At 35.0% G+C, this 17,091-nt stretch overlaps 3 protein-coding genes across 4 annotated transcripts; 2 read left to right on the top strand and 1 right to left on the bottom strand.

Annotated features, from left to right (window-relative positions):
- Positions 1–766: 766 nt before the first annotated feature.
- On the bottom strand, positions 767–5,935 carry LOC145315864 (transmembrane protein 185B). Of its 2 annotated transcripts, XR_013878166.1 has the most exons (9): positions 5,820–5,935; positions 5,458–5,596; positions 5,047–5,225; positions 4,709–4,851; positions 4,303–4,463; positions 3,760–3,912; positions 3,169–3,381; positions 1,601–1,787; positions 767–1,411 (listed from the first exon to the last, which is right to left on the bottom strand). XR_013878166.1 is itself a non-coding variant. In XM_080155994.1 (8 exons), the coding sequence occupies exons 1-8, from the start codon at positions 5,844–5,846 to the stop codon at positions 1,723–1,725; spliced, it is 1,080 nt and encodes a 359-aa protein (XP_080012120.1). In that variant the 5' UTR covers positions 5,847–5,935; the 3' UTR covers positions 767–1,722. The 2 variants fall into 2 exon arrangements, 1 of the variants encoding a protein (XP_080012120.1); XM_080155994.1 differs by having other exon boundaries at positions 767–1,787.
- Positions 5,936–8,665: 2,730 nt separating this feature from the next.
- LOC145315862 (uncharacterized) lies at positions 8,666–12,235 on the top strand. The gene is made up of 4 exons (XM_080155991.1): positions 8,666–9,919; positions 10,240–11,267; positions 11,537–11,853; positions 12,105–12,235. Exons 1-4 carry the CDS (start codon positions 9,817–9,819, stop codon positions 12,157–12,159), a joined length of 1,503 nt encoding a protein of 500 aa, XP_080012117.1. The 5' UTR covers positions 8,666–9,816; the 3' UTR covers positions 12,160–12,235.
- Positions 12,236–12,588: 353 nt separating this feature from the next.
- LOC145315863 (uncharacterized) lies at positions 12,589–15,480 on the top strand. Its single transcript, XM_080155992.1, has 2 exons — positions 12,589–12,985; positions 13,950–15,480. Exons 1-2 carry the CDS (start codon positions 12,589–12,591, stop codon positions 14,033–14,035), a joined length of 483 nt encoding a protein of 160 aa, XP_080012118.1. The 3' UTR covers positions 14,036–15,480.
- Positions 15,481–17,091: the final 1,611 nt, after the last annotated feature.

The raw sequence follows: 17,091 nt of genomic DNA, 5'->3' as shown, positions 1-17,091 counted from the left end.
TATGGAACTGTGAAGAAACAGCGGCGCAACCGCCGAAAACCGCCGTTTCCCGCCGAAATTTTTTTTGCCTTTTCTCGGCGGTTTTCGGCGGTTGCGCCGCCGTTTCTTCACAGTTCCATATTGTACCTCTATAAAGCAACTGCCATGCAAAATCTCAGACCTGTAACTCTTTTTTTAGTTGAGTTCCTTTGACTTTTAGTTTTGGTTTCAAAAAGTGTCACTTTCGCCCCCCCCCCCCCTTTTAAATACAGGGAATTAAAACATAAGAGTAATTGAGGAAGTATAAAAAAGGGAATCTGACAATTCTTACAGAATTTAAATCTGTATTTATTATTTCCCTAATAGTATCCTAAACACAAATATCTTATATTTTTTATTCCTAAATAACTTTAAGTATAAAATTTATTGAGTATATTTCACAATTAAAATAATCTACATAAGACTAAAATTTTTAAATTAAAGTTTCTTCTTATTAAGAATAAAAAACAAATTATTTTTTTGTTAAGTAATCGTTTTTCTCTGAATTTTGAATATTAATTATGTCGCAACAATAAGCAATGTTTATCATAAATAAAAAAACAATGAACAGTAAGTTCAAGAAAACAATGAAGAACCAGAACTTGGTAAACAAAATATATATAACACCTTATGCAATCTTATTTTAAACCATGATTAAGGAGTAAAATCAATAAATAATATTGTTTACATACTATAAGGGGACTATGCACGACAGCGAGCTATATACATAATGCAGTGGTGTCAAACATTTTGTGTTTGAATATATTAGATTTATTTCAAATAATTTAAGTTTAAAGAACGAAAAAATGTAAACACTTTCTATCACGGTTCTTGAAGTAAAATTAAAAATTCAATAACTATTTTTGTTGAAATAACATCAAATTTATTACTTGACATCACTGCAGGAAGGTTTTAGATCACTTGATATCTTGAGTGCAAATTTAAACATTAAAACAAAACTGTAAGGATGAAAACTTAAGTTATAATTTCTGGGAATACATTTTTAGTTTTAGTTGTAAGATAAAATAACAAAACGAAAGAAAAATAATTATTTACTATTATTACAATAAACTAAAATAGTTTTTTACATGAATCAAACTAAACACTGTACTTGAGTTCAACAATATAAAGCAGAAGGAATTAAAAATGACAACAGACTAAAATGCATTGCTATTTATCTAATAATTAAACTAAAGCAAATGCATTTAGATGCAAAATTTTGATTTATGTCGACATACTTAGAACAATAATAGGGTGTTTGAAGAAATATCATAATCTCATTGTTGAGTCTTCAGATTTGTTTGCCACCCAAACAAAAGGTTTAGCGTTGTAATTAAGGCAATTAAAAACTACAATCATAAACTAAAGATAAAAATTTGAGACTAAAATTGAACTTTATTTTAAGCATAGGGTAGATCATGGCAAGTTTTGTTTATATTAATTTTCAGCATACAATTACATATACTAGGATGGTTTTGTCCTAATAAGGAACTATCAATGAGTGGGACTTACTTATATTTAACTTATAAGAGTAGACTGCTGTTATTTGTCCCAAGTCTGTATTTACTCAGATCTACCCTACATCTTTTTAACAATATAAATTTGTTTCTAATAAATGGTGCAAATATATAGTACAAACATTTAGTGTTTAATTTTTTTTTATCATATTATACATTATTTTGTCTAGTTTTCTAATGAACATGTTCAGTCCGGCATTTCTAGAGTTATGGCTGGGGCGAGTGTCTCCTCTATTCTTTTCTTTTTCTTTCCTATAATATCAAATATACAAAGGTAAATAAAGTTAATTAATTATCCATACTTAATCAGTTTTTGATTCCAGTCCATTGTACCTATTAATAGACATACTTTCCTTTTGTTTAAAAGGTTTATAAAATGATTCATTATTTTGTGATTTATGCAACTTTTTATCATCAGCTAGGCCTCAATTTCACCGCTTTTATTATTGTAGCTTCTCTAAATTCCCTACGTCCGTAGTTTTCTACTACTTATGAACATAAGTGTTCTTGTTTTAATATCTACTACCTAGTGTACTTTAATATACAGGGTGAGTCAGAAAAACTGAGTTTTCTGATACAACCAATAGGAATATGGAAAAAACAATTATAGGTTCTTGTTCTCTACAAAAAAAAATACATTAAACTTAGAAAAGGTGTTTTTTGAATATTTCTGAAAACAACGGCGCTTTTTAAAGCATAAAGATTTCAAAAAGTGTGTTTGATGACTTTTTCGTCTATTATTTTGTGTTTTTTTAAGTAGATTTCTTTCTAATAAAATATTTCTGCCATTCTAAACAGATGACCAAACATATTCTTTATTCATTCAAGTTTTTATTCAACAGATTCTAAATATTTAGCATCTTAAAAATACAATTTATTCAATTAATATTTTTACAGTATAAATCAGATTATCAGATGATGACCTGATTTAAACTTCAAAATCCCCGCCCCTTTTGACAAATTATGCTTATATATCTATATTCCGTCATAATAACAAAATAGGGTAATATTTAAAAAAGGCATTTTTATAAAATAAATTCAAACTTCAATAACTTTTTTGTCTTTAAAAAGGTTTTATTTTCTTTATACTATAAGCTACGTTATTAAAGAAAATTCTTTTACTAAAAAAACGCATCACAATCAAGAAATGTGAAAAAATTACAAATTGCAGTATTCTAAAAATGCTCATGTGAGGAGCCAAAAAGCATTTCACCTTTAAAACTCATTTAGGTACTTTTCTTAGACCCTACTAAATTAATATTGAAATTCTACGATTTTTTTTATACAAAATAGATGAGTTATTTTAATTTTTTCTTGATCAACATTTTTCACACAAGGCATTTTTTGACACCATACACCTATCATAGAGGCCGCATTTATAGAGATAATGAAAAACACCTTTACAAGTTTGATGTGCTTTTGTACTGAGAACAAGGACATATAATTATTTTTTTTCTGTATTCCTTCTGGTTGTTTCTGAAAATCGAAAAACTCAGTTTTATTTGACTCGCACTGTATTTCTCTTCTAATATCCTAGTCTTTTGTTTTGGATAGGTATTAATAAAATATTATGAAATTAATAACATTTCAGTTACTTAATTTGAAATATAAGGTCACTTGTATTAATATCTACCTGAATGAGATCTATTCTGGCGGTCATATTGTTCAAGCTCCCCCTCAACACCTCCCCTACTGTTTGTACTTGAAGCGTTGTTGTTGTTGCTGGAGTTATTGTTATTATTGTTGTACAGGCTGTACGAGACATTTCCAAACAATTGTAGACACGGGCACACGGAGAAGAGAAACTGGCAAGGTGGTTTCCTCAGTCCAAACCAGTATTGGTTTCCTTAAATAATATATAAATGTCATACTACTAAAAATCGAAACATATTAGTTAGATTATCAACCCTGATATGATTACGTACAATGAGTCTTGTAGTAATAAAAAAATAGTTTTAAATAAGGAAAATCAAATTCGAGGATTCTCTATAATAAGGATCTGTACGTTTCTAAGTATTTTTAAATCTCCTACTATAATATTAAGTAACAAAGTTTCTAGGTACATAGTATTATTCTAATTTTTAATTTCTTAATTGAGCGGGGATTATGAAAAGTTATACTCCTAATTACAGGCCAATTAGTCATAAAGTTATAAAATATAAAAAAATAGCTACTCTATACTTAAATTGTGGCACATAAGTTAGTACAACTATCATTAATTTACCTCCTCGGGAGCCAAAGGAGGTGATTATGACTGTGAAGAATGTAAGGAAGAGTGGGGAAGCTGCAGCAAAGTAGGTGATCTGGATAGTGTTATCCAACTTGTTTGTCAACAGCACCAAGAAAACCAGCAAAGGCACCACAAGGAAGCTATAACCTACACAAATAATTTAATTTTGAAATTCATTTTAAATCTAGAGACTTCCATCAAGGACATTAGGGAAAAAACCAGGGATCTTAAGGGATGGACAGTGAAAATAAAGTACTATTACTAACCGCCGTTATCATTTGTAGTCCCTTCTTCCTAGGACAAAACATTAAATACATGAAACTATACATATTTCTTTATTACAGCCTACCCTTTTTAAGATAACATAATGCCTCTATAATTTTGGCTTGGAATGCTTATTTTTTATTTGAACTGAAACTGAAATGTTGTTGGAAAATTCCCATGGAATATTACAATTTACTGCATAACATACTTTGTCCACTCAATACATAATTCTTCGATTTAAAAAGGCATATAGCAACAAATATAATCAGTTACCTAAAGCTGAATTAGTGGATGATCTTCTCTGATCTGAATTAACATCCGGCATGCGCAGGAGGATACCAGCAAATATTATGGTGTAGAGAACACCTATCAAGGACACGCACAGCACTATCCACAAGGGTATAAAGGTCACCTCCCAGGACCATCTCAAAAGACTAAAATAGTTGTAGATGGTATCTAGTCTATGAAGTTTTTCAGAGTTTTCATAATGAAATAAACTTTATGAATTTGGAATTTCCTTTTATGTATGTAGTCAAAAGTTTAAGCTATGATTATTTTCTTCAGGATTCAAATCACAACAATAATCAAACAAAAAAATAAATATTATTTGTCTCGTTTTTCAGTTTTGACTTGCATAATGTTATGTTAAATACGTGCATTTCAAGAAAAAAAAACTTACTGGTCTAATTTTAGAGCTAGAAATATAAACTGAAGGCTGTTGACCGCACAGAAAAGCTCAAGTTGAAATGATCTATCATGGCGGACACTCCATACACAAATTCCAACAGAAATTATGCTCAAAAACACAAGTGGAATAAAAACCTAAAAAACACATTTTAATACAATTAGATTTGGAAAAAGGTACCTAACTTATTCTTTCAAAATTTTTTTCTAAAAATATCTACACTCTACAGCTGGCTAATCTCATCCTAATAATCGCAGTTCCAAAATTAATCAGTTTCAATATAGAACAGATTTTTATTTTCTCAATTGTAGGTAAGAAGAAAATGAACATACCAAAATCCACTGGTGTCTGTGTGACTCAAGGTTGTCAGCGACTAGAAGCTCAAACATGAGAAGGAGTAAGTGTACAGCTAGAGAGATGAGCATGGCTTTGTACTGAATGTATTCTTCTGTGTTAACTCTTGCATGGGGACGACGCCACCATACATATGAACCAACTAAAGCTCCTAAAACTGAAATAAAAGTCCTTTAGTAGAGTAAGTTTTATCACCCTAAACATTTTGGGGATTTCCAGAAAAGGAAGGAAGCGGTGTATTATGCATTTGTTACTTCTTTAACAATTCAAAATATCTTTCGAAAAACACACATAAGCAGACATACAATTCATTGTGTGTGTGTGTGTTAGTTATCAATAAAAATACTTTAAAAAAATGAGGTTTAAAAGATCTTTCAGATGATACTTACTTGCTATTCCCTTCCAGATCCATAATGGCAAGAAGACAGTCCAGTAAGACACATTAATCTCACCGTCAAGTTTCAATGTGTAGAGTAAGGAGAAGGCCAATAAGGCACTGAACACCACAAATTTACTGGCGTTGAATTCCTGCAACAATTTATGTTATTTACATCATATGTAAGGTCTGATTATCATATGTGAATTTGAAATAACTGGCATTTTTAAAAAAGAAATAAACACTAAACTTTTGTATTTTACAATTACAAAAGTATAGCTAAATGTTAATAAATAAAATCTAAAAGTAAAACCAAATAGTTTATAAATAAAATCTAAAAATAAAACAAATCAGAGATAACAACGCTTAATTAACCTGAAAAAATCCTTGTAGGTTGACCATTTTGATGATATAGATTATAACTTAAAAATGGATACTGCTGATCCCAAGAGAGAGACTGCAGACATATATTATGCATTCTACATTTTCATCTGAACAACAAATTCAATTACCATCATCTAGTTGTTAAATATTTGCATTATATAAATTTTGTAAAAAAAAACATAATTGAGCATTCTTTTACGATAGTTTAAACAATGTTAAGAAAGGTCTAGTAAGGTTCCCTGCATGGGATAGATACAAGTTTTTAGAATGAAAAAAAAGTAAAGTGGTGTTTAAAGTTCAACAGTTAAAAATATTTCATAATTTGGTTTTTAATCTTAGTTTGATTAAGGAATAAGCACTATAGGTAGGGTTATAGAATTAAAGTACAAATTTTTTTTGAGGAAAACAAATTCGCGTATTTTCAATCTCGAAGAATATAAACTGTTGTTAATGTTATCTATCCTACATATTAATAAGTGGTAAGCTTAAGTTTTCTAAAATAACTGGCCCAAATGGGTTAAACTTTTCAGGGAAGCTTTACATATGTTTTGGTGTTTTAATGCTATTTTCTGGCCTTCCCCACCATCACCTAGGCAATAAGTACTTTGCATAATGTAGATAGATAATAATCAAATAATTGTAAAGCTTTTTACATGTAATATCTAAACACATAATATGTTTACACATTGTTGACACTAAATAAACAAAAGACAAATATATCAATATAAAGTAAACAATATTATCTATAATAAAAATAGCAAATATAACATGCATGTTAAATTCCAGAAAACAAAAGCCCATTTCTAATCTCTATGCTCGAACTTTTCTCATGAAGTTTCCCTATTAAGCATAAATATCATAAGATCAATTATTTTTTAAAAATCTACGAACTACTGTTCCATACTTAGAAAGATTTGCAACTTTAAGTTGAGCTCCGACCTACGTACAATTAACTTTAAGGGCTGCGCTTCCAAGACGTGGGAGATAAGTATCATAGCATACAACCATCTCAAGATGTATTAATATAAAACACCTATACAATCTACGATAAAAGTTTAAGAGATCTTTTGCTGCGACGTAAACCTCATACTAACTTCTAATATTAAGGGATTCTTATGATATGGTATATTTTTAAGTAGATATAAAAATAAAATGTTCAATTCTTAAGCATCATCAAACTGCTGCCTTTAGAAAATAGGTACTAATAACTACAATAAAGACTTTAATATGCAAAAGTATTGTTCAATAATGAGAGGAGAAAAGTATGGAAAGCTAATTAAATAAAAAAATTAAATAGAACAGGTCCTTAAATTGGATTTCTATTTTATTATTATGACGTCAATATTGTAACGAAAATTAATAGTTTTATTTAAATCTACGAGAAACAAAAAATAGTTAGGAAGTCTACATCAATTCTCTAGGTACTTACTGGGACAATAAATAAAAAAAAATATAATAATAATACATCTCAATTTCTCAAATTTGGTATTTGTTGTGCAATATGGTGGAATTTCAAAAAATACATTAAACGTGTCTCTAGGAGCATTTTGGCAAGCGGCCCAGGTCGTTCGGAATGAAACGTGGAAAGACAAGGATAAAAAGTTAATATGAGAAGTCTAAAGTGACACAGTTTGAGAGATCTTAAGCGAATTATGTGAAAAAATTCGCTCGTAGTATTGAATTAAAAGTAAAAGGGCTGATATAGAAAGCCTGGAGAGTTAGCAGACAGAAAAAATTAAATTAACCTTAGTTGTCAGCTACGGCCGTTAGATGGCGGTAGAGAGACGTAGTATAGAGGGAGTACCTCTTGCGGCGTATTCGTGCATTATAAATGATATACAGGCTATATGAAGCGGCAGGGGCCGACAATGATGTATAGGCACGTTTATATACTCTTAACTGAGTGGTAGTAGAGGAGGACTCTACGTATGGCGGTACAGGCCAGATAAGTTTCTCAATTGCGGTAGGCAGATTGTGAGACGGAACGGTACAAGTTTAGATTAAAACCACGAGGGGTGGTTGTTGTCAAGCTGAGCGCGAAAGCAAGTAGTCATACACACACACACGCACACACACACTTACACTCGGACTACAGGGGCCGAGAGAAAGCTCGCTGTTTTACTTCATTCTTTATCTGACCATTGAACGAACAACATCTAAATACAAAAGTGAAAGAATAAAGAATAAAGGATAGTTGAAACATAGATTTATGCTACAAAGTCGCTTGTGATATTAATCGTTTAAGTTTTTTCTAAAAATTTATTTTTTGTAGCATTAGTTTCGCAATCCTTTATGAAACGATAATATTAATTGTATATGTAAAGTGAATTAATCCTTTTAAATGAGAAAGTAGATTTAAGTTTCGAGAATGGTTTTTTATAAGGATAAAATATTTCAGTTTAGATAGTGGTATGTAAATCAGAATTACCTAAGATTCAAAATTAAGCACGTTTTCGTAAAAAATCGACAAACGAACGTTTCAATTGTACGAATAAGCGTTCAACTGTGAATTTTTATCGAAAATTTTCTATCGAAAATGTGCTTATTTAAGATTGATGAACGAAAATTTGTTAAACGATTCGAATGAAGCACATAAGACAAAGAACTTATTCTGTTCCTATAAATCCTTTAAATTTACCATTCTCGAAACTTCTGGGTTACTTTAGATGGAACAGATTTACTCGTTCCGAGTCTTTCCGCGTTTTATTTCGATCGAGCTTCGGACAATATGACAAAATTGAGTAGGTACACGTTCCAAACGGATTTTTCTGGAATTCAAGCTATGAAATAATAATGTGAGGTTTTCATTGAAGTATTCAAAACGAAAAAGAAAATTGGTATTTGTTGTGCAATATGGTGGAATTTCAAAAAATACATTAAACGTGTCTCTAGGAGCATTTTGGCAAGCGGCCCAGGTCGTTCGGAATGAAACGTGGAAAGACAAGGATAAAAAGTTAATATGAGAAGTCTAAAGTGACACAGTTTGAGAGATCTTAAGCGAATTATGTGAAAAAATTCGCTCGTAGTATTGAATTAAAAGTAAAAGGGCTGATATAGAAAGCCTGGAGAGTTAGCAGACAGAAAAAATTAAATTAACCTTAGTTGTCAGCTACGGCCGTTAGATGGCGGTAGAGAGACGTAGTATAGAGGGAGTACCTCTTGCGGCGTATTCGTGCATTATAAATGATATACAGGCTATATGAAGCGGCAGGGGCCGACAATGATGTATAGGCACGTTTATATACTCTTAACTGAGTGGTAGTAGAGGAGGACTCTACGTATGGCGGTACAGGCCAGATAAGTTTCTCAATTGCGGTAGGCAGATTGTGAGACGGAACGGTACAAGTTTAGATTAAAACCACGAGGGGTGGTTGTTGTCAAGCTGAGCGCGAAAGCAAGTAGTCATACACACACACACGCACACACACACTTACACTCGGACTACAGGGGCCGAGAGAAAGCTCGCTGTTTTACTTCATTCTTTATCTGACCATTGAACGAACAACATCTAAATACAAAAGTGAAAGAATAAAGAATAAAGGATAGTTGAAACATAGATTTATGCTACAAAGTCGCTTGTGATATTAATCGTTTAAGTTTTTTCTAAAAATTTATTTTTCCCTCCCTCCCACTCCCTTAAATTTTTTCATCAGTATGTTTTAATTTTATAGCATTTTCTTTATATATTTTTTCCTTTTCATAATTCGTCGGTTTTTTATGCACGTGGTTTTTGATAGGGCAATAATAGATAGTTTTATGATTCAAATTTCAAATTTTATGTTATAAGACTTAACCTAAAAATTTTTATAGGGGTTATTTTTAATGTCGATTCGATTTAATTCCTTTAAATAATAGTTTTTCATTCATAATGCGTTGTTTATTTTATATGAGTTCATTCTAGATTTTTGACTTATATTATATAAAATTTTTCAGATTTTTTATCATAAGCCTTTGTTTCTATCTCGTACGGCGCATATTCACACATAAGATGGCCGACGGTGAGGATGAGATGCAGCTGCCACATTTGGGTGACATAGCCCAAGAATTGCCGGCATTTGAGGATGAAAACGGTTTCGAACCTGTATCTCCAGGTATTATTTTAATTAACAGATTATTGGCTATTAAGTATAGAGTTTTTCTTGTAATCACGTATCTTGATATAGACCTATGGTTATATACGTTACATCAATGCTTGTTTTTTAAAAAAAAAAAAAAAAATTTTATTCGACTCGTGCATACACTTGTTTAAGGCACAGTAATATATAAATTTACGTTAGCTGAATTGCAAATCTGTCGACTACATTCATAGTTTTCTCATTTTGGACATGTTTTGTTTAGTTTTAACCATTCAAAATAGCATTTGCAATGTATAAATGAAAATCGATAATGGAAATAGCTTTTTAATTTTTAGCAGCGGACGTAGATGATGATCCTGCCGTTGATAGTGACGAAAGTGTCCATGATCAAGAGGATCAGATTGACGCCGCTCATGCGCAGTTCCATGAATCACAACCAGCTCCTATGATGGATGAAATTGCGGAGGCGGATCGAATGAATGATGGAAACGGAAGAGATCCAGCGGAATTGTTGGCCATGCTAGGTGATGATGCACCAATGGGAGCCAGACCGTTTCGTGCTTCCACACCTCTCATTCCAGCACCTCAATCGTACATTCAACAAGAAAGGGCCAGATATGGTCAACATGATCATGTTAATAGAGTAGCACAGCATCACCCTCAGCATCTACCACAGTGTCGGCCTGGCCCAGTTCATTATCCATCTCAGAATCAGGCAATGAATTTTAGTAATGTTAACATAAATGCGGCACCATATATGGCAGGAGGCGCGGCAGCTAGGCCACAACCGCAGCAAAACGGCGAACGCATACGCCATAGGTCGGAGGAACTACCCAGAGTGCCGACAAAATCAGCTCAGTCTGTCATGCCTCCACGCGGTACATGTCATGACCGAGGATCAGCGGCTGACAGGCCCTTATCTGTCGATAATTCGGGTCAGGTACCAAACAGTGCTCTTATCGACGTGATTCGCATGCTAGTCAGCGACAGAAATCAGAAAAACCAGCAGAGCACCAGTACTTCCCAACCATCGACCAGCAATGGTGTTGGCGGTGTTCAGCAACAGCAAGTTCAACAGCAGCAGAGGGCTGGCATGCAAGCGCCTCAAGCAGCCAATTTTCAACAGGCTACGCCATTTCCCCAAGGTTGGCAGATGGTCGCGTTACCAAGCAGAAGACTTGTCGCAGGCGTGCCTACAAAAACGAAGCCGCCCGGTTTCTGCCTAGTACATTATGCTGTTACGCAACAAACCAGACTGGGAAAAATAACTGAGGTCAATGCGCAGAATTGCCGTGACTCCAGTTATTTGAGGTTGATGCAGAAGACTGGCCTCGATCTATTGTCTGTTCAGAATTATATCGAGGTAACATTATTACAACTATTCGACAAAGAATATCGTTCACAGTTCTAGTCTTATCTCCTTTTTTACAGTTTTTTCGAATAATTTTTTGATTTCACAAGTTATATGGCAGTGGACTTGTGGTTATCTTTAATACTATAGATCTTAATAAGCACTAGAGCGGTTTATCTAAACAATGTAATATTTGAGGTTGTTGTGGTATACCACCATATTTGATTTAAGTACCGTTTAAGTGTTATAAGAATTTGTTACGATTTTAAACTATAATTTAGGATGCAGTTCGCGAGCTTTACAATTTGTATTTGCCCCCTGAGGCCCACGCCACCGTCCATCGCAGTATGGAGTTCTCGCTTATGGCCATCGAGCTGCTCAAGTTCATGAGTCTCTACATGAGCTTGACGTTTACAAACAGCCCCTCGGTGGTTGTCAAGTTTGCCTGCAACGATAATCGTGAAGTTCTGCAGGGTGAGAGGCTCACCAGATTAAATACTTTGCGCAAGGAGCATGAAGAAAGTGAGAAGCGCAGACGGGACAGAGAGCGAGAGGCCAGGCCATCTGCGAAACGTTTCACTGGCACGTGCCACAATTGGTAAGCGTTTAAATTTTTTAACATATCTTTTTTGCTGCCAGTTTGAATGTGTTGTAATGATAATTGGATCTCGATTTTGCGCGGGCAATCAATGGATATGCCAATAGATAATCAAAGAAGTTTTTTCTTTTCGAAAAATACATAGTTTAGTTTTTTAAAAAATATATATATATTCGCAATTTAACTTACTATTTAGCACAGAGTTTTTTAGTTGTTAAACTCAGCCGGTTTAATGATAATTATATTTTCAGCCAGAAACAAGGCCATAGAGCCTCCCAGTGCACAGCTCCTAAGAAGAAGGATTGAAGCGAGGCTTCGAGTTCCCCGGCCATAGCGATACTTCCATCTACCAAAGCCGAGGAACTCCTCATTGACGATGTTATCGCTCCACTCGATAACGATAATTTACCTGACACAAAAACTATTGACTTTAACTCCAACGGTAACATTGAAATCGACGACAATACTTCTGTTAAAATTGTTACCAGTGACTTAGTCGTAAGTTCTTTAAGTGACATATCTGACCAAGAATTTGCGGCTTTTATTGACAAAGAAATTGACCGGTTGCAAGATCTGGGTTTCGGTCCAGTTGCAGGAGGGATCCATGATCCAAAGGCCCAGTTATTTTATAAACAGATTTTAAACGCCAGTGATTCCGTTTTAGAATTATTAAGAGACGGTTATAAACCGGACATAGTTACTCCTCTTCCTGAGGCGACAGACCTTAGGAACAACATGAGCGCGTTGCAAAACATTCAATTCGTTCAGGCAAAGACAGACAAATGGGTTAAGGAGAACATTGTTAGGAAAGTCGATTATAAACCATATTTTGTCAACCCTTTGACGGTGGCGTCAAAGTTGGATAGTGAGGGTAACGTGAAATTACGTCAGTGTTTAGATTTGTCACGTACACTGAACGACTGTTTAAGACAAGTTTCTATGAAAATGGAGGATATTTCCATGGTTCTTCCCAGAGTCACGCCCGGCTGCTGGATGTCCGTGTTGGACATCTCAGCGATGTATTGCCATTTGGCATTACATCCAGAGTTCCGTGGTTTATTCGGCTTCGCGGTTGTCAACGCCTCTGGCACGCGGGAGTTCTATGAGTTTTTAACACTGCCATTCGGCACAGGTTAGTTTTTGTTTTATTTCCTAATTCAATCAATGGCATTATTTCGATGCGCAAGCGTTAACACGCCTAAGGATAGCGATGCCTATTGTCTTAATGAGTACAATATGAACTGTATTTGACAACCTTATGCATACCAAAAACCAAAAAACGAGTGTATAGTTTTTGTTTTTTACGTTTTGGTAGTGTTTTTCTTAAGAAATGATCGAGCGTCGAATTTAAATTGTACATATTTTTTAAAATTTGATCCATAAGAATGCAATATTTTTTGTCAGGACCAGCCACATACATAATGAATTCTCTGATAGTCCCCATACGAAGATTCTGCCACGCTCGAGGCATAGACTTGTCAACGTTTGTTGATGACTCGTTCAATTCAGCCTTGTCTAAAATTAAAGGATTGGCCAGCCTTAAGTTCATAAAATTTGTGTTCGAAAGCACAGGCTGGACATTAAACTTATCGAAATGTGTCGGGCCTACTACTTCTTTGTGTTACCTGGGCTTTAATTTAGACTCAATTTCTATGAGAATCAGTGCTCCCCTAATGAAGATAATAATTCTCACAAATGACATTAACGCTGCCATTTCAAAGGCTGACAAGGTTGGCGTAATATACGCCAAAGAATTAGCGCATATCCTTGGCGTATGTTGTCACCTTCTCCATTCTCATGGGAGTATAATGAGAGTGGTGACTAGAGCATGCCAGCAGACACTCGGATTGACTGTTCAGGAGCATGGATGGTCCGGGTCTTTAGCTATAAACGATAGAATGTTACAAGAATTCGAAATGTTGAAGGTTTATCTAATAAGGTGTGTACATTCGAGTTTTTAGTTTTCGAAACATTTTTAAGATTTTTATGCTTATTTTTCCCCTGGCATTTTACGAATGTTTTGTTTAATTTCGGTTGCATTTTGACGTTTAGTTAAATATGAATATACACTTAAATATTCTTTGTTTTTATTTCAGTTTCAACGGACAACCTGTCAACAAGTGTAATGTTGTCATCAACATTATCCAACCTGCGAAGCAGGCAGTTTTGCTGGAAGCTGTAGATCCTTTAGACATCACACAGATAGAGTCCATCATGGTCTCTGATTCAAGCGAATCCAGAGCTTATGTATTTGAAGCGGAGCAACTTCGTTTCATTAAAGAGTTTCCATTTGAATACGACGAAATGCAGCAGTCTAGCACGCTGCGAGAGTTGTTGGCAGTTGTGAAAATGTTTGAACAGGAGTCCTTTCTCCAGCAAAATAGACACAAAACAGTGGTTTGGTGTACGGACAATCGCGGTTTAGTTAGTATTTTGAACCGTGGCTCTAGAGTGGAAATTCTGCAGCGCCATGTGATAAATATAAAGTTAGTTCAGCTACAATTTAACATTATTCTTCTGCCAGTATGGCAAAGGAGGAGCACGCTGCTGCTAAAAATCGCTGACGAGGGATCCAAAGTAAGTAACACCGACGAGTGGTCGGTAGCCCTCGAGGATTATAATCTAATATGTGAAAAATTTGTAGTTATGCCGGAAATCGATCTCATGGCCAGCGCGGCCAATACAAAATGTTCGGCGTTTTATTCAAAGTTGCCGGATAAAACGGCATTAGGCACTGACTTTTTTATACAAGAATTGGATAATAAGCGTGTCATGTACTTATGTCCTCCAGTTAAAGTTATAGTTCCAGCATTACATAAGATTTTGAGTATACCGTCCGCCACTATCGTTTTTGTTATTCCCTTTTGGCAGTCTGCTTGTTTTTGGTCGCAGTTTATTGAAGCTGGAAAATTTAAGTCTTTCATAAAAAGAATTTTTGTGTTTAAGACCTTTTTTACATCAGAAGCAGCAGATTGTATGTTTAAAGGGAATTGTAATTTTTCTATGATAGCTTTATTAATTAAGACCTGAGTTGTGTATTTTCAGCTAATAGAAATGTTTCATTTATTGGGCCACGATATTTCCTTGAAAAAATTTGAGTAAATATACAGATAAGACTGTATTAGATCATAAGGGGAGGTTAATTTCTATTTTCGCCATGACGGAAAGATGTAGTAGGACTCAAAGATATTTTTCATTCGTACCCAATAAAATGATATCATTTCCTTGCAGATATAATTATTTTAATTTATGTATTAATATGACTTGTAAATCTAGAATTCTGTAATAACCATACAAGTCCAAAAAAGCGTAGGAACATGAAAAGCATTTTTTATTTTATTTTAGACACATTATTCTAAATTCAGCTAGTTTGTTTGAGCAGATTAGATTATGTATACCTATTAGAGAAATCCTGCTTGTTTTGGACTTTTTGGTTTGTTATAAATATTTTTATATTCATCCCTATCTTGTTAACGTACGGTCTTTCCATGAAAGTGCAATCTGAAAATTATTCTAGTCTGTGATACGCTTTGAAAATTTAATATATATTTGTGGCTGTTTCAAGAAATGGGTTTACAATTTTAATATTTGGCCTTTTTTAGTAATGGATTCCGAATGGATTCATATTTGTGTATATTGATTTTTTACAAATTAAACTAGTCTTTCGGAGATTTGTTATTTGATTTCTCATATTTGTATACCCATTTCAGATTTTTTATTAGAGGAATCCGCGGCAATCAGTTTAAAATGGGTCGCGCCGGATTTGATCCAGCTTATCGGGCCAGAGGGCAACAGAGACCTATGAGAGGCAAGTATATTTGTTCATATGATACAAAATCGGGTAGCAAGACAGGAATCAAATGTTTTTTCGGCTTTAGGATTGATAGCTTTTAATCTCAGATCTATGATACAACAAACAAGAAATTTTTGTTAACGTACAATGATCGGTTTCGACGCAGGTTTTTCTTTGCATTCAACTGGATGAATAACTTTTTCCATAAGAGGCGTTTAACGTGTAAGAAGTCCGTTTTCTACTTAGATCTATAGTTAATTTTAATCTATATTTTTAGTCGGAGAGGGTCTTCCTGCTCGGATTTCGCAAAGGCCAGCTCTGAGAATCATGAGGGCAGCGCGAGGCCTGAACTTATCGCCGACAAAGAGTCGAGATGCCAAACTATACACGTCGTCCCGCGCCCAGTCTACCACGAGTGTACATTCACAGGTAGTGGAGGTGTTCCTCGCCTACCTGCGCAAGAGGAATCTACCGGCAACCACGTTCCAGGAAAGGGTGTTGCAGGACTTCATCCATTATCTTGAGGATATAAGGAAGCCTTACTCTTTTCTCAAACAAGTTTGTGGAAGCTTGAAGGCATGGTCATATATAATAATTCAGCCTGTTTCGGAGTTTTCACAACGTGTGTCGCGGCTGTTGGAAGGAGCAGTGAGAAGAGCAGCAACGGAACGCGCTCCCGTCAGAAAAGCCACGCCCATTCCTAAGGGTGTTCTCACAGCAATCATGCGCAAGATAGTTTACGACTATGACTCCATCTGGGACATTCCTCTGCCTTTTTTCCGAGCGACGGTGGCAATAATTTTGCAGTTCCACACATTTACTCGCCTCGCCGATCTTGATCAAGTGAGGGCTTGTCATATAAGCCAAGATCAAATAGGCGGAGTGGAAGTTCTGCGAGTGATCTACCCAAAGAGGAAGAATGATCAAGAGCATGAAGGATGTACAAACCTGTTGGCTTCAGAGGGCGGAGATTTGTGTCCCGTGGTACTGATTAAGAAGTATTACCGCAGATGTGGATTCCAGTTTATGGGAGAAGGGATCCTGGATGAAAATTTCTTGTTCTGTAGAACTTCTACCATGTGGCTGCCAGGTGGTAGACAAATTGTGGCTGACGGTAGGTATCAACTTTCGCCACAGACTCTTTTGAACGATATTACGCAATTGTGCCGTCAAGTAGGATATTTCGGCCCAGTGGGCAGAAAATCCTGCAAAATGTCTGGGGTTTCCGCAGCGTGCGAAGCCGGCTTGTCGGACGAGGCGTTGAGGGATAAGGGGAAGTGGCGGTCGATTGAAATGTCCCGTATGTACCGACAGATGACGGAGCCATATCAAATGGCTTTGTCGCGGTGCATTACAATGCAGGACGACCCACAAATAACGGATTTTGCGCGGAACTCCGGTCAACCAATTTATCGCGGGGCGCAAAACTCTAGGTCGGCTTCCCA

Source organism: Acartia tonsa, chromosome 4 (assembly GCF_053477335.1).
Source record: "Acartia tonsa isolate MP-2025a chromosome 4, ASM5347733v1, whole genome shotgun sequence".
NCBI classification, from domain to species: Eukaryota; Metazoa; Arthropoda; class Copepoda; order Calanoida; family Acartiidae; genus Acartia; species Acartia tonsa.
The sequence above is the reverse complement of the archived record's forward strand: the minus strand, read 5'-3'. Positions and strand labels throughout refer to the sequence as shown.